This window comes from Odocoileus virginianus, chromosome 7 (assembly GCF_023699985.2).
Source record: "Odocoileus virginianus isolate 20LAN1187 ecotype Illinois chromosome 7, Ovbor_1.2, whole genome shotgun sequence".
NCBI classification, from domain to species: domain Eukaryota; kingdom Metazoa; phylum Chordata; class Mammalia; order Artiodactyla; family Cervidae; genus Odocoileus; species Odocoileus virginianus.
The window spans coordinates 30,883,808-30,900,000 of NC_069680.1; the positions used below are offsets into that span (position 1 = coordinate 30,883,808).

Consider the following 16,193-nt stretch of genomic DNA (forward strand, 5'->3'; position numbering starts at 1 on the left):
GGAATACCAGACCACCTGACCTGCCTCCTGAGAAATCTGTATGCAGGTCAAGAAGTAACAGTTAGAACTAGACATGGAAAAATGAACTGGTTCCAAATTGGGAAGGGAGTATGTCAAGGCTGTATATTTTCACCCTGCTTATTTAACTTATATGCAGAGTACATCATGCAAAATGCCAGACTGGATGAAGCACAAGCTGGAATCAAGATTGCCTGGAAAAATATCAATAACCTCAGATACACAGATGATACTGCCCTTATGGCAGAAAGTGAAGAGGAATTACAGAGCCTTTGATTAAAGTGAAAGAGGAAAGAGAAAAAGCTGGCTTAAAACTCAACTTTTAAAAACTTAGATCATGGCATCGGGTCACATCACTTCATGGCAAATAGATGGGGAAATAATGGAAACAGTGACAGACTTTATTTTCTTGCACTCCAAAATCACTGCAGATGGTGACTGCAGCCATGAAATTAAAAAACACTTACTCCTTGGAAGAGAAACCTAGACAACATATTAAAAAGCAGAGACATTACTTTGCCAACGAAGGTCCATCTAGTCAAAGCTATGGTTTTTCCAGTGGTCATGTATGGATGTGAGAGTTGGACCATAAAGAAAGCTGAGCGCTGAAGAATTGATGCTTTTGAACTGTGGTGCTGGAGAAGACTCTTGAGAGTCCCTTGGACTGCAAGGAGATCCAACCAGTCCATCCTAAAGGAGATCAGTCCTGAATATTCATTGGAAGGACTGATGCTGAAGCTGATGCTCCAATACTTTGGCCACCCGATGTGAAGAGCTAATTCATGTGAAAAGACCCTGATGCTGGGCAAGATTGAAGGCAGGAGGAGAAGGGGATGACAGAGGCTGAGATTGGATGGCATCACCGACTCGATGGACATGAGTTTGAGCAAACTCTAGAGTTGGTGATGGACAGGGAGGCCTGGTGTGCTGCAGTCCATGGGGTCAAAAGAATCGGACATGACTGAGCAACTGAATTGACTGAACTGAAATGTTCTTTATATAGTCTGAATACAAGTCCCTGCTCAGATATATGATTTTCAAGTAGTTTCTCCCATTGGTTGTCTTTTTGCTTTCTTGATGCTGTCTTTTGAAACATAGGCATTTTTAGTTTTGATGAAGTCCAGTGTATCTGTTTTTTCCTTTGGGGACTCATGCTTTTGGTCTCTCATCTAAGATGTATCGCGTCTGTTGTGTCTTGTACAATTGCTAAAGTGTCACATCCAGTGTCGAATGTGTTTTCTTCTAAGAGTTTTATAGTTTTAGCTCTTACATTTAGGTCTTTGATCCATTTTGGCTTAATTTTTGTCTGGGTGTGAGGTCAGAGTCCAGTTTCATTCTTGCACTTTGTGGCTTTCCTGTTGACCATTTGTTGAAGAAACTATTCTTTCTGCATTGAGTGGTCTTGGCACCCTTGGTGAAAATCCGTTGGCCATAGCCATGAGGGTCATTTTTGACTGAGCTCCATTGCTCTGTATGTCTATCCTGTGCCAGCACCGTGCTGCCTTTTTCTTTCTTTGATTTTGGCTGTACTGGGCCTTCGTAGCTGCATAGACTTTTCCAGTCGCGATGGGTGGGGGTAGCCTCTGTTTGCGGTGTGCAGGCTTCTCGTTGCAGTGGCTGCCCTTGTGGTGGGGCACAGGCTTCGGGCGTGTGGACTTCAGTAGCGGCGGCTCCTGGGCTCTGATGCACAGGCTCAGGAGTTGCGGTGCACGGGCTCAGTTGCTCGAGGCATGTGGGATCTTCCTGGCCCAGGAACCAAACTGTGTCTCCTGCACTGGCAGGCGGACTCTTGATCACTGCGCCACCGGAGCAGCCCCCTCACCATACTGTCTTGACTTCTGTCTCTTTGTGGCAAGTTTTGAAATGGCAAAGTGGGACTCTTCCAACTCTGCCCTTTTGCAAGATGGGTGGCTGTTTTCGGTCCCGTGTAATCAGTACCGTATGAACTTTAGGATCTGCTGTCAGTTTCTACAAAGAAGCCAGCTGTATTCTGATGGGGACTGCATTGAATCTGTAGATCAACCAGGGGGATTGTCGTGTTAACAATATTGCCCAATTCACGGACATAGGATGCTTTCCATTTGGGTTTTTTTTTAAATTTCTTTCAATGATAAAGATGTTTAATAAGTTTTTTTTAAGGCATCTGGAGTGCTCTGGACAGCTGAGTTTTCCAGAGTGCCGGCTCTCCCAACTCCCTATAGCGTACAAGGTCTCTGCCCTTCTGTGGAACTGACGCCGCCAAGAAGGAACCCGAGGAGTCGGATGGGAGGGGGTTTGGAGTCAGTTTTAACTTTTAAATGCCCTCCTGCAAGCCCCACTCTTACCACTCACCTAGACAGACGGCTTCTCATCACTCCATCTTATCGCCGCTTCCATGCGGAGGTCCAGGGTGTTCTCTTGACTTTAACACTGCCTCTTCCGTTCGTCCCTGAAACTATTCCTCTCTCTGTTGCTGCTGGGGATTCATCATTTCTTAGGGTCCCCAGCCATCCTTTCACATGTGTGAGGTGCAAGTCACTTCATTTACCAGGCATGCATCCGTACACTCAGCACAGCTCTTTGAAAAGCCCAGCCTCCCCCAGTGCATTGCAGTGTCACCTTCCTTACAAATCAGATAACTACGTATGTGGGGTCAGCTTCTAACTTTTATATTCCATTAGATTATTTGTTTAGTCTTGTTCTAACACTTTAGTTACTATGACCTCATAAGAAATTATTTGCATAGTGTTATGGTCTAAATGTTTGTCCCCCCAGAATTCATTTGTTGAAACCCTAACCCCCAGAGTGACGGTATTTGGAGTGGGGACTGAGATTACACTGAATCTCTAGATAATTTTCCTTATCCCTGAATAAGGAAATGGCAACCCACTCCAGTACTCTTTCCTGGAAAATTTCATGGACAAAGGAGCCTGGTGGGCTACAGTCCATGGGGTCACAAAGAGTTGGACATGACTGAACAACTTCACTTTCTTTCTTTCTTTCTTTCTAGATAGTTTTAGGGAGAATTGGTATCTTTTCAGTATGTAGTTTTCCAATCCATGAATATGGTATTTTCATCTATTAATATTTTCAAAAATTTCTGTCAATGATGGTTTCCTGTGCAGACATCTTCATAACTTTGACTTTCTTTTTAGCTTTTGATACTTTTATAATATTGTAAACTGCATAATTTTTAAAATTCCATTAGTTACTTATCATTGTTATAGAAACATGATTGTGAATTGACCTTGTGTTCATCAGTCTTGCTAAATTTCATTTATCAAAGTAAATACTTTGAAAGTTCTTTTGGATGTTTTATAATATTAATTTGAAAATAATGTTTTTCCCTAGTTTGATCAGTAATTCTTTGATTGCAAACAACAGAAGTTCCTCTGAGGAAGTTCAGGTCAAAGGGAAGTTGGTATCGGGCCCTGCAGGATGCTGGGAAAGCCCGGAGGGTGTCCAGCTGGGCTTGGTGGGGCCTCCGGCAGCCCCAGGGCCCTTGAACCTGCAGCCACAGGCTCGCCCCCGTGCCCCGCCACCTGGCCTCCCGACGGGGGACCTGCATCCGGGTCTCTGGTCCCCACCTCCATGGTGGCCTCGCTCTGCGTCCACGTGGCCTTCCAGCCCCAGCACCCCTCCCCCCCCCCCCCCTCTGGCCTCAGTGTCCAGGATGACCGCTGGGCTCCAGACGGGGGCCCCTGCCTCCCGGGGACCCTGGGCGGCACACACTTCCTAGGGAACCCTACTTGTCTGACAGAAAACTTGGAAAACATGCGTGTCACGTGTACACTTTCACCTCCCAAATATGCCTGCTATTGCTATAATTCTAATATTGTTTCCACATATATGTGTTTTTCCTTCTCGCTACATAGAAATTTACAAATTTGAATTGTTATATACACCATGCTATATGCTTGCTCAACTTAATTTTATGTTTTAGTATTTACCATTTCATTAAATATACTTCAAAAACATGATCTTAATAGCTTAATAGAATATACAATTTTACATTATATGGCCACACCATAATTCAACTAAGAATCCCTATTTTTAGATTTTTGGGTTTTTTCCTGGTTTTTGTTTTTTTTTTTTTTTTTTTTTTTTTAATAAATACAGCAGTGAGCAGTCTTGCACTTAAAATCCTGTCTTATCTCTGATAATTAGGGTTGATCCCTAGACGTGAAATTAGTGGGTCAAAAGATACAAACATTGTCAAATCTCTTAATACAATGTCAGGTTTGTTTCTAGAAGGGCTGTACTTGTTTACTTTTCTTTCCACAACTCTAAGAATACCCGTTTCTCCATCAACGGGATTGAATATTAGCTTTTAAAAGAAATCTTTTCTAATTTAATAGGTGAAAAAAAATTGATCTGTTTTAATGTGCTATGCATTTCTAAGTGAGGTTGAATATATTTTCCAAACTTACTAATCACTTGTTCCCTTGTGAACTGACTGTGAATTTGCCCATTTTTCTCCGGAATGTCCATCTAGTCTTACTGATTTAAAACAGCTCATTGCATATTGAGAATATAAACACTTTGTTGCAGGACCCTTTCTCACTCCCCTGGTAGCTGCAGCCGCATGTCAGCCTGCTGGTCGTGGAAGGAGGCTGTGATGAGCTCGGTCCTTGGAAGCAGAAGCGAGAGTGACGCCCCACCATCAGGTGAGTGGGCGGTGGTCCAGGGCCGCTGTGAGCACAGCGGTGGGTGGGGGTGAGGGGCCCTGGGGTGCCCAGGAGTCCCATGTCTCCAGCTATATGCGCGTCCACACGTGGACCCGAGAACAGCGGGGAGGACGCGCTCGGGAGCCCCGCTTCGCCACCTCCTGGGTGTTGAAGGCCCCAGGGCCTGAGCCTCTGCCCTCAGTTTCAGGTCATGAGCCAGTGACACTGGTCGTGGCCTGGGCCCCGGCTGACGCTGGCTGAATGGGCCGGTTTCCGTGTGACAGCCTGTCCAGGTGATGGGCTGAGCCCGGCCCCGTGAGCCCCGGGGCGTGCGTCCTCCTGGTGCGGCCGGAAGGGAAGAATGGTGGCTCTCACTTCATCCAGAGGACCACACGCTCCTGTTAATCCTGAAAGTCTCCACAGCCTGAATCAGTGGAAAGGGGAGGGGGAGGGTTTGGGGACCGGGGGTCGTTCAGCGCCGGGCCCTGGCCCTTCCGGCCTGGTGACCTTGGGCTGGTCCCCTGCCCTGCCTGGACTGCAGTGCTGCCGCCCGGGAGAGCGGGACGGATCCAGTGAAGAGCCCCCGGTCACCAGCGGGGTCAGGCCAGGAGTCCCGCGACCCTCAGGTGCACATGTGGCTGAGGCACCGCGCTCCCCTGGGGTTCCGAGAGACGGTTTCTGAGGAACCTGAGTCAAAAATGATGTTCACGTCCCTCCTGAAGCAGTGCCTATCCGGCCCCATCCTTCCGGGGCCTACACGAAGTCCCTGATGCCCAGGGGCACCCTGCAGCCTTGGCCAGGTGCCCATGATGCCAGCAGTGGGGAGGGAGGGAAGCTCAGCTTTGCCTCCCCCTCAAAACACCCAGAGCCCTTCCCACACCACAGGAGCATCCCCGGGAGGCCGCGGCAGCAGCTGTGAACGCGGCCACCCCAGCCCCGGCCCCTGGGCAGGCTCTCCGAAGTGAGCGGCCTGGGCCAGACGAGATGGCCAGTCTGGACTGGCGTCTTTCCTCCCCACCCTCCAGTGTAAGGAAAGCTCTTGGATCCGGGGCCTGTGGGCTCCGCGGGGCTCCTCACGGGGTGGCCCAGAGCAGACGTAGGGCCTGGCGGGGACGGACCCACACTCACTGCGGCCCCAGGAGAACGTGGCCCTGCCGGTGCCGTCAGAGGGTCACGACTGCGTGAGTACCATACAGACAGGTTCCGGGAGGTCTTTCTCAGCACTGGGACCATAGAAGGTTCAGAGTGAGCCTGGAAACCACTGGGTCCTGCCCAGGACCACGGGCGTCCCTGGGTTGAGCCTCCACTGAGCAGATGGGCACCCGCCGCTGTCGGGGGTCCACCTTGGCCAAACCCGGGCGGCGAGGAGGCTGGGCCCAAGTCCGCCCGGGTCAGGAGCCGCTAACGCTCGTCCCCAGGCCGGGGGCCGGGAGCTGTGTGCCTGCTGCTCCCAGCCTCACATCAGCAGCCACTCCCTGTGAAACCCACGGCGCTGCACTGGGAATGACAAATGACCAAAAAATCAATTTGTAATCTGATTGGAGGTTTTTGATTTCCTCTGATGAGTTTAAATTTCATTAAAAGCAACCTTATTCCAACATAAAAGGAACCCTTGAAGGGTAAAGCGGGGATTGTCTCAGCGCGCCTAAAGCGGCCAGCCCTTTGTGTGATTTGCTCATCGCATTAATTGTGAGGGCCAGGCCTGGTGGCCCCCCGCCAGTGTCCGTTGGCAGCTGCGCGGTTATCAGGGCCTGGGATCGGCCGGGCGGGCCCGGAGCACAAGGACTCACATTCAAAACCCGCTCTTGGGCATATTGACACTCGAGTTATCAACAGCTCTTATTATCTGCCAAGCGGGAGCGCGCAGCTCGTGGGGACAGGAGGAGCCACAGACCGCTGCCGCCGCCAACCCCCCCCCCCTAGCACCCTCTTAATTGTGTGTATTCTCTGGAAAAAGTGATCATCGAAGCCTCTTGTCTTGATGAGAAATTGACATTTTCTGAGGACTGTTCGGGTGCCGAGTGGGGAGATAAGGCCCTGAGTTGTTTTAGAGGAGGGCGGGCGTTCCTTCCTTTCAGGGCCCTCTTTATTGCTCCTGTTGACCCGCTTGATGAGTATGGATTTCATGAGGTCTTTTTCAGCATCTGAACTATAAAAGGTTCAGAATGACACCACCCCTTATAGACAAAAGATAACCTTGCCCTTTGAATATATCGATTCTTTATTAACTAGGCTGTTTAATGCAATGAAATGAGGCATTAGATTGAAGCCCATTTCAAGTGCTTTGAATAATCTTTAAAAGCTTGGAAGACCCTGGAAGGCGGCCTGACAATAATTGGCACACATTTGGAGAGAATGCAGCTCTCAATTCGGATTCAGAACACAAACATGAAGTAATTTCCCTCCCCCAGGTCGCTGGACCCCGGCAGGCAGCTCCGGGAGGCAGCCCCTAGCCCACCCCCGAGTGGACATCCCTGGCACCAGCTCAGAGCCAGGGGGGTGATGTCGTCCCCAGCACGCGGCAGAGGGGCCGGCTACAGCCTGTGCCCCATGAGCCTCCTTCTTTGCTGTCTCTTTAAGGCTGAAACAAGAACGCAGTCAAAGGAACCTGATTGTCACTGACAGGGAAAAAAAAAAAAAAAGGTATTCACAAGTTTCTTTATGTTTTGAATAATTGTTCCCTGTTTTGCTCAGCAGAACAAGTAATTAAGATGACATTTGTGAGTACTAATTTGGATCACACTTACGTGTATGTGTTGGAGAGCTGCAAGCCAAAACATGCAAAGCCAGCCTTTCATTGAGGAGAAAATGAAAAATGCAGAATGAGATGGAGCCGGGGCACCCAAGACGCACCAGAGCCAAACAGGGCTACGAAAACCAGAATCCCAGTGCTGACGCTCGTCTCGTCACTGCCCGCGCCTTTGGCTGCCCCTGCGTGCGGCCCGGCAGCAGGGCGGTGCACGGGGTCTGCACACCTTGGCCTGGGCCTGGCCTTGACGCCGGGCCCCTCGGTCAGGGCTCAGGGTGCCCTGGTGTCTGCCCGCAGCACCTCGAGCTGTACCTCGACCCGGCCTGATGACGGGACAGAGGAGCTCGTATCCTGAGTGGCCAGAGCCCTCGCTCTCCACCACCAGGCCTCCAGTTAAGGGGCAGGGGCTGAGGTCAGAGGGCTTGGGCCAGGGGCAGGGGTGACCGAGCCCCCGCGAGCCTGGAGGCTGTCTCTGGGCCGCCGTGGCCCTGGGTCCCACCCAGTCATGCTCAGATATTCCAGGGGGCACGCGGCCTGCAGACAGCCGGCCCCGGGACCAGCGCCGACTACGCCTCTCTGTGCAGCTCGGAGGAGCGTCTGAGGGCGGACAGCCTGGGAGAAGGCTCCTGCACGGACTGTTCTTATCTTGGCCGAGAGAGCTCTGGAATCTAGGTACGCAAACGACCCCCCCAACCCAATGTCAGCGCTGTGTGTTGAGCCAGCCGTTCTAACAATCAAAACAGATCGAGTTACCCAAAGTGAAATTCACAGACAAGAAATACTTTAATTAAATATCGTGTAAAATGAACATTTTTATACAGTTAAATATCTGAAAAAAAATGTACAGATAAAACAATCTTATTGTAGGGTCTTCAACAGTAAAATCTACCATTTAGTGGCACGCTCGGTTTTGAGACGATGACGCTGTGAGGGCAACTAGACCCAAACCAAGTGTGGGGTGAGCAGACTCACAAATGTCCCTAATGTGTACACATGAGCTCATTTTTAGGTCAAACCCTTACGTATACAAAATAAAACGGAGGCAAGTGAGTTCCAAAGCGACTCCTCAGGCCGGTCACAGGGCCAGAGTGTGACCGATGGCCTCCGGGATGTTCCGATTCTTCCATTTAGTCCCTCAAATGAACACCTTTAAGTCTGGCATGGTTTTGTTTTGGTCTTTCTCAAGAGAATTTTAAGAAGTCCCTCCTTTTTGTTTTAGATTTGATTTCTGCTGCAAAGTGTTGGCTGTGCTGTGTGTCCGCAGAGGGAAAAGAACACGGCCCTCCTGGTCTCACCGCGGGTTTGGCACTAACAGGTACAGTGTCGCAAGGAGGTCCTTCCAGTTCAGAAAGTAGACAGCGCCGTTGGGGTCTGACCACAGGAAAGGTGTTGTTAAAAGGGGGTTCCGGACAAGGGGTGGCTGTGGGTCCCCTGGGGCCTCCGAGTCTGGGCTGGGCTCGGGAGGACGCAGGACACAGCAGACCCGGATGCAGAGAGCAGTGACACGGGCCCGTGGGGCTTGTGCTTGTGTGTGTGTGCACGCGCGTGTGTGCACGCGTGTGTGTGTGCATGTGTCACCATAAATCTCCAAATGAAATCTCGATTAACAATTGTGGTGTAAGCCTGTGATAAGATAGCACAAAGGTTCTTTAAAGAAGTCCACTTTTAAGGCATCGGAGAAGTTAATGTGGCAAACATTTTAATTAAAACATCAGAAGTAAATTTTATTTTAAACTTTAGGCCTCTGAATTTTTCCAGTAAACACGGTTCAGCTATGTGGCAAAGTCATGGGTGGCAGCTAAAATGACTTTTTACATTCTACAAAAAGAAAAATAATAATGAAAGGACGCCGCCCCAAATGGTGTCGCCTCTTTGTGGCCGTTCCACATGCACGGAATCTACTAGGACTTGTCACAGCCGGGTGGCACCGTTTTTGTTTTGACTATACAACGAACTTTTTTTTTTTCTTCAAAAGTATTTGTTCAGATAACTTAAAAATAATATAAAAATAAACAATGAATTTGACTTTTCCTCAAAATTAAAAAAAAAAAAAAAGGACAGAAAGTCTAAACAATAGCAAATTCTGGAAGTACAAATGAAATGCAAGGACGCTGGTTCACTGAACAGAACGGATCAGACAGACAGTTCTTGGCTGAATGCTCTTCCAGCATCTCACACCAGGCCATGATCGAAAACCAACACAGACAAAGAAACGGAAACCGAAAACGGCAGGAAAAGCAATGTACAAAATCTCGAAGATAAATACAATATTTATAGTTGATATGTTACAAAATAAAGTCCCTTAGCAACAGCAAGTGTTCATGGAAAAGTAAGTGTTGAATGGAGACCATTTTATTCCTTATAAGATGCATAAGGAATAAAACTTGGTTTGTTTTTTTTCTTCTAAATATTTAAGTGGATCTGAAAAAAATTCAAGACAAGTGTATAAATATTTAGCTACAACTTTGGCAAAATCACAAAAGTCTACAATTTTATAACCACATACAAAACACATCAGGGAAGAAGGATCTAGAAGTCAAAAGGACAACTTCTGGTACAAGAAACATGGACGTCACAGTAGCCTAAGAATGCAATAGTATACAGTGCTAGCAAAAGTTGAAAAAAAGCCGCAGATCACACTTGGTAACAGGAAGCTCTAGCAGTGGGGAATATTTTAACCAACAGACAGTAGCATTTCTTTTTTCTCTGTCAGTGTGCTTGTTGAAGGCAAGAGAATTCAATATCAAAGTTACAATTTCTAACTACAATAAGTTACAAAGTTTCATTTCATTAAGATGAAGTTAAGCAATGATAAACCCGCCCTCCCCCCCACCCCTGCCACCCCAGTTCTCCTAACCATATAGTCTTCCTTTCTTCCAGTTTGATGGCTCAGACCTCCTTGGCCCCCTTTTGTCACCACAAAAAAATATTTCACATTATAGAGATACACAACCATTGTGAATCTAAGGATGAGTACAGAAAAATGTCTGGAGGCGTTTTTCATCAGTGTTTTATGATCATCAAAATGGTGCATTCACAAAGTTTCTCCCAACACATAGCAAGTACTAGACATAGCCAAGACGGAGTCAGAAACTTTATACAAAATAGGCGTCGCTTTGTTTTCCTTATTCTTCAGGACTGAGAAATGTGAAAATATGAGAAAAGTTCAGTCAATAAAATGGAATTGTTCATGAAGGAGTAGGTTGTTTGCATGTTGATTCTTAATAGTTTAAATAAAATCTTTAAACAAAGTCTCTCGGAGCATCGCGGCCGCTGCTGACGTACTGAAGACCCCGTCCCGCCAGCGCCTTGCGTGTCCTGACGTGTCCCCTGAAGTCCGTCCTTGGATGCTGCGTGGCGGCAGGTCACAGCGCCCCTCACATGGGCGGGACTACCAGCCCAGACATAGCTGCAAGAGAGAGGGGGCAGGTCAGGGGCACCCCTCACCGGGCGCGGGGGCCTCCCTGGGCTTCGGTCAATGTGACAGTGGCTTTGCACGGCCCTCCACTAACCAGCCGTGGGCTCGGTTAAGGGCACCTACTTCACAGGGTGGGGGTGCACGTGGGGACAGACCCCCCCCAGGCTCCTCTCCTCAAAGACCTCACGTGGCCAAGGGAAAGCCTTCTGGCCTTCTGTGTGCGAAGGGGCTGCCGCCCACACACCTCGGTGGCTGGCTTCTGGCAGACAGAGGCCCGGGCCCCCCCAAGGCCACCTCTGTCGACAGAGGCATGCCAACCTGGCCACTCCTGTGATGCCAGCCACGGCCGGATCTCGGGCTGGGGGGCACCCAGGCCCCGCTCTCACTGCCTACGTGGACTGGGCATGCCTCGGGCTCCCCTCTGCTCTCAGCCCCTGCCCTGGACCTGCTGCTGACCGCTCCGTATCGTAATGGTGAGTCGCGGGCTGGCCAAGATCAAAGCCACCACAGCCCACCTGGTTTGCAATCTCGGGGCCAAGGGCCCTGACAAGACAGAAGTCACGGCTCCACATGTGGGGAGCGTGTCCTTTCTCTTCTCGGAACAGAGAGAGAACTTGTGCTGAGATGCCAAAAGTGCAAGGATGCTTCCCAGTGAACTCCTGGTGCAAAGGTAATTTAAAACCTTTTAACTTTAGTGTTGTTTAATTTTTGTCAAGAGTGATTGTTCTCATTAATTTATGTATCACATATTAATACATTTGGTTCATGTAGTGATGGGAGCTTCAATTTCTCAGTTCATTAATTTCAACAATATTAATTTATCTCCGACTCACCGTTACAACTTTATGGTTTGGAAGACCCGTGTGTGTACACACGGCTTTTGCGGTGCCACCTTTCGGCGGGCCTTGGTGCCACGTGGGCGGTGGGCAGGGCCATGCACCCGGCCACCTGCCCCTTCGCCCCTGCGCTCTGGGGACCGCGGCCGGCTCACAGGCCAGTCGGCGGCCCTTCGGGGCTGGGCGACCCTCTCACGCTAACAGGTGTGGTGCAGACAATTATTTCAAATCACGGATACCTTTCCAGTTCCTTTTTTGAGCATTAGTTCATCAAAGTGAAATATGCCACCGACTTCACAAAAGGGCCAGTTTGTCTTCTCCACGGTAGCGTCCTCAGCACCCAGCAGAGAGCCTGGCACATAGTAGGCGCTCAGTAAATACTGGTTGAATAGGTTCAGTTTTTTTTTAAAGGAGTAACTGGATTTGGTTTTCACCGGGAGGAGCATATACCAAAGGAGGTGTCTGAAAGAGGCCAGATGGCGGCCACTCAATCTCGGGGCCTGTGGGCCTCAGGTCACTCACCAGGAGCCGCGTGCAAGCTCACGAGGCCTGGGGGCCCACACATGGCCCCGCCTGCCACTGCCCAGAGGGCCCCAGCACGGGGAGGGCACTGCGCGGCCCGTCTGCGGGCCCCGTGCCAGGCGGGGCCTCCCACGGCCCTCGGGCAGGCCCTGCTCCCTCTGGAGTCTTTGAGAGCAGTCGCCCAGAGAGACCAACTCCTGTCCAGCGCTGGCTCAGGCACAGCCCCGGGTCTCCAATGACAGCACGGCCTCTGGGGCCCCGCGGTCCCTTAGACCAGGCTGAGAATCGAGGCTCGGGATGGAAGCGCGGGCAGGCCCAGGTCAGGCGGGGGCTGCAGGCAGCACCGCAGCCCGCCACCCAGGCCTGAGGCTGTCCCGTGGGCAAGGGGGGCTCAGCAGGGCAGGACGTGGCCCCTGCAGCCTCCACCGCGGCCTGTTTGCTTTCCCTGTGGCTTTCCACTCCCTGCGGGCATGGGCTGCTTTTACCACGAGGACACAGAAGTCGTCTCGGAAGGATGGGGAAATCGGTTTTATCAACCAAGAGGAAGCCTCTGCTTGCAGGGGCTGATCAAGCGGGGGTCACTCCTAGGCACACCCAGCGGGGATGGGGACAAAGGAGAGCATGCAAGGGGCAGGGCTGCCCTGCCAGGGGCCCCGGGCGGGCCGGAGCTCCCGCCCCCGGGGAGAGACCCACAGGGCCCCGGGGCCGCCCGGCTGCAGCGTGGGGCCGGCGTGCACCCTCACCTTGCAGTCCGTTCCCGTTGGCGCTGGTGCAGGAAGGAGGAGGGGAGGCTTGGGGCCGGACCACGGGCGCGAAGGCGCTCTTTTGTTTCACTGCAGAGATGACATTGGCAGGTGAGAATGAGAAAATGCCGTGTGTACTGCTACAGTTTGAAGGGAGGGTGACCGAAGAGGCTGCCATGGTGGGGCTGGACGGCACTACTGTAACAAAGCAAACATGTCAGGACGCGCGACGCGGCCACGGCCACACGACAGAGCGCTCCGGGCCTGGCCCGGAGCCTCGGGCCACAGCGCAAGCATGAGATGTCTCTGGCTCGGCCACTCTGGGGACAACAGGCATCATCTAACGCTTGCGTGGACTTTGGGTTCCAATTGGGCAGCCCCGGTTTGGTGCCGATTCGGTTTGGGTTCCGCCGTGTGACCGCGCGGGGCCGCCGCCGGCGGTCGTGCGGACGCCCAGCCTCCTGAGCCACCCGTCCTTGCGTCCAGCAGCTCACACCACAGACATCCACGCAACGCACACACGTGACTGCAGCGCACATGAATCTGTGTGATGACGTGTGACAAAAACAGACACTTACTGCCGTAGGGCGAGTTAGCGGAGGAGCCATTAAGAAATCCAGGCGAGCCCGGGACCCCTAGATTGGCCATGGCGCCAGTTCCGTATCCATTCATGCTAGTGCTGACTGTGCTGTAATTGGACTGCTGGGGAGTACTGCTCGGCGCGTATCCTCGCGGGGACACGCTGCTCGTGTTGCGACTGTAGCCGACTGCTGGACCCCCCCCCGGCCAAAAACAACGTTATTATCAGGGAGAGACACTGGGGGGGCGTTCCCCGCACACCTCCATCGCCTGCCAAGCCCTGCCAAACGACCGTGCGCGCTCCTCCAGCCCCAGCGCCTCTCGCCAGCTCTGACGGCCTTTGCCACGCCACGCCCTGCCCGAGCCCAGCGGCCTCAACAGCTGGCCGGCGCTCACGCACGCTTCCACCTAGCCGTCGGCTGCTTTCGTCTTTCTCTTTAGAAGCGATTAGCCACAGCAAGGTTCCTGGGCTGCACCCCACCCCGACGCTGGGTGAACTTCCAGCCTTGCGCTGCCCGCCTCACTCCACCCCACGCTAGGTGAACTGCCGGCCTCTGCAGGGCTGATGAGGACAGCTTCTGTGTGGCCATAACTCCCCAGGAAAGGCGGCCGGGCTTCTCCCTGGCTACAGTTGCTGTTTCTGTCAGCGCGGGGGCGGCCGGGAGCCTGAGCCTCGCTCCCATCTCGGGATGAGGGTGAATGGGGGCCAAGCAGCTGATCGGGAGGTTTTTTCTGACACAACAGCCTGTGCAGAGTTTAGAGCGGCCGCAAACAGATAGAGTGCACGTGGGGAACGGGCACCTCACTCCACAAACTCCTTCCAAGCTCAGGAGCCAATCCCCACACCATCAATGCATCCAGGCAGGGTCCCCGGCTCCCTAAGTCATGGCCATCCTTATGACTCTTCCCAGCCCTCCCAGGGAAGCAGAGCCTCTTAAAAGATCCATCCCGGGAGATGTCTGGCAAAGCCCCGCAAGCTGCGTGGCAGTAGCTGTGCCTCAGTTTCTGACTTCTCTGAGCAGCCCCTGCCGGGGGCCTGTGTGAGCAAGAGCTGCCGGGCCCGGGGCGCCACCCTCGACCCCGCCGGCCTCCAGGCACTGGCGGGCACCCCGCCCGGGCGTCCAGGGCAGGGGGCCCCACGCGGCGTACCTTGGTCGTTGGCTTGTGACGTCTCTGCGACGTTGACCGCTAGCTGGCTGCTGAACGAGTTCACGCCCATCATGCCCGTGTGTGCGGGGGTATTGCCCAGGGTAGGGATCTGGTTGTGGTTGCGAGGGACACTGTACAACGCCTCGGCGATGTCAGCCGCCCGCTTCAGGATGATCTCCTGGGGCAGGAGGGGCCCGTTACGGCCAGGCCAGGCCTCCCCCCCAACCCCTCCCTGGGAGCACAGCCCTAGCCCCTCCACTGGGCCCTGCTGGGCAACCAGTGGGAGCGTCCTACCATCCCTCGGTCCAGACAGGGACAAAAGGGACGTCTTAACAGGAAAGAACCTCCCTCAGGAGAACGGCTGAATACCCCTTCCATCCCATTTCTGCTCTCACAGCCCAAAGGCCCTGAGGCGCACACCGGGCCGGGCAGCATGGAAGGCCCTGGATTCAGGGTCAGAGAAACAAGTCCATGCCCAGAGGAACCGGCCCCAGTCCGCCCCCAGAGTCCAGGGGACAGACTGCAAGGCGGGTTTCCCAGGAACAAGCCCTCCTGCCTCTGGTTCTCGGCGCTGACTGGTCATTTCCTATCTGAGCGCTCAGCATGAGGATCCGAACGGGCGGAGGCCCCCAACCCCAGCAGATGCTCAAGAGGACGCATGTGCCCAGGAAGCCCACGCCAGACCCAAGTCAGCTGGCCTTCCAAGGTCAAGGTCACCCTGGGACGGCTGGCAGCGTGGTCAAGCTCCATCGCCTACCTGGTTGTTGTGGGGCATCCCGTATAAGGCTTCCACGAGGTCGGCCGCCCTCTTGAGCAACACTTCCTGGAGGAAAAGCAGAAGGGCTTTCAGGGAAGGAACCACAGCTGTGAACTCAGTCACATCTGCGGTGAGGACAGCCCAGGACCCATCAGGGCCCTCCCAGCCGGCCCCATGGGCGGTGAGCATGTCCGTGGTGTTTCAAGTTCGCTCCCCGACCAGAACCGGACGGGCCAGCAGGAGGCAAATGCCAGGAAGCCCAGCCTAGTCCTGAGGTTTAATGACAGAGTCTTATGGGTATTAAACAAACACACACACGGCGGAGATATGAAAGGCCCGGCTTCACATCGGCGCTTAATTCCTAGCACTTTAGTGGGGAAGAACAATAAGTAATTTTCCATATCTTAATTAAACTGGCAGAGTCCTTAAAGACAACATCTCACCCCTAATTCACGCCCCAAATTTGCAAGTGAGTTCAGTGCTTATTCCTCTTTATTTTGAACAATAAAGTGAATTAACTTGGGTTAATCTAGTTCTTTCATAATGACATTAAGAAATTTTTCAATTAACCTCTTTGACTGCATGTTGTAAAGGACTTCATAAATGCCTCTGCGACGGTGCGCGCGCTGCGCCCCGGGGCTTGGACGCGCCGCCACTGTCTTATCCGCGCCTGCACGCCTACCTCCAGTTTACGACTGTGCGGATTAATCCAGAGTTTAGTTAATTTCGAATACAAATGGGGGCTTACATTTTAACTTGCTCTACCTTGAGCCGAA

At 52.4% G+C, this 16,193-nt stretch overlaps 1 protein-coding gene and 1 long non-coding RNA gene across 14 annotated transcripts in view; one reads left to right on the forward strand and one right to left on the reverse strand.

The window, feature by feature from the left end:
• Positions 1–7,716: 7,716 nt before the first annotated feature.
• On the forward strand, positions 7,717–9,477 carry LOC139036002 (uncharacterized). The gene is made up of 2 exons (XR_011488678.1): positions 7,717–8,085; positions 8,633–9,477. It is a non-coding gene; the product is annotated as an uncharacterized lncRNA (long non-coding RNA).
• The window catches only part of EBF3 (EBF transcription factor 3), a 118,473-nt gene continuing 110,452 nt past the window's right edge, over positions 8,173–16,193 (reverse strand). For 2 of the 13 annotated variants that reach the window (XM_070470427.1, XM_070470429.1), the window contains exons 12-17: positions 15,418–15,483; positions 14,661–14,838; positions 13,511–13,699; positions 12,933–13,130; positions 11,907–12,019; positions 8,173–10,822 (exon numbers count right to left, since the gene is read on the reverse strand). In XM_070470427.1, coding sequence (XP_070326528.1) covers positions 10,805–10,822; positions 11,907–12,019; positions 12,933–13,130; positions 13,511–13,699; positions 14,661–14,838; positions 15,418–15,483 — 762 coding nt within the window. In that variant the 3' untranslated portion in view covers positions 8,173–10,804. Of the gene's footprint in view, positions 10,823–11,906; positions 12,020–12,932; positions 13,131–13,510; positions 13,703–14,660; positions 14,839–15,417; positions 15,484–16,193 lie in introns of all 13 variants that reach the window. The other 11 variants (XM_070470433.1, XM_070470435.1, XM_070470425.1 and 8 more) reach the window with 7 other exon arrangements.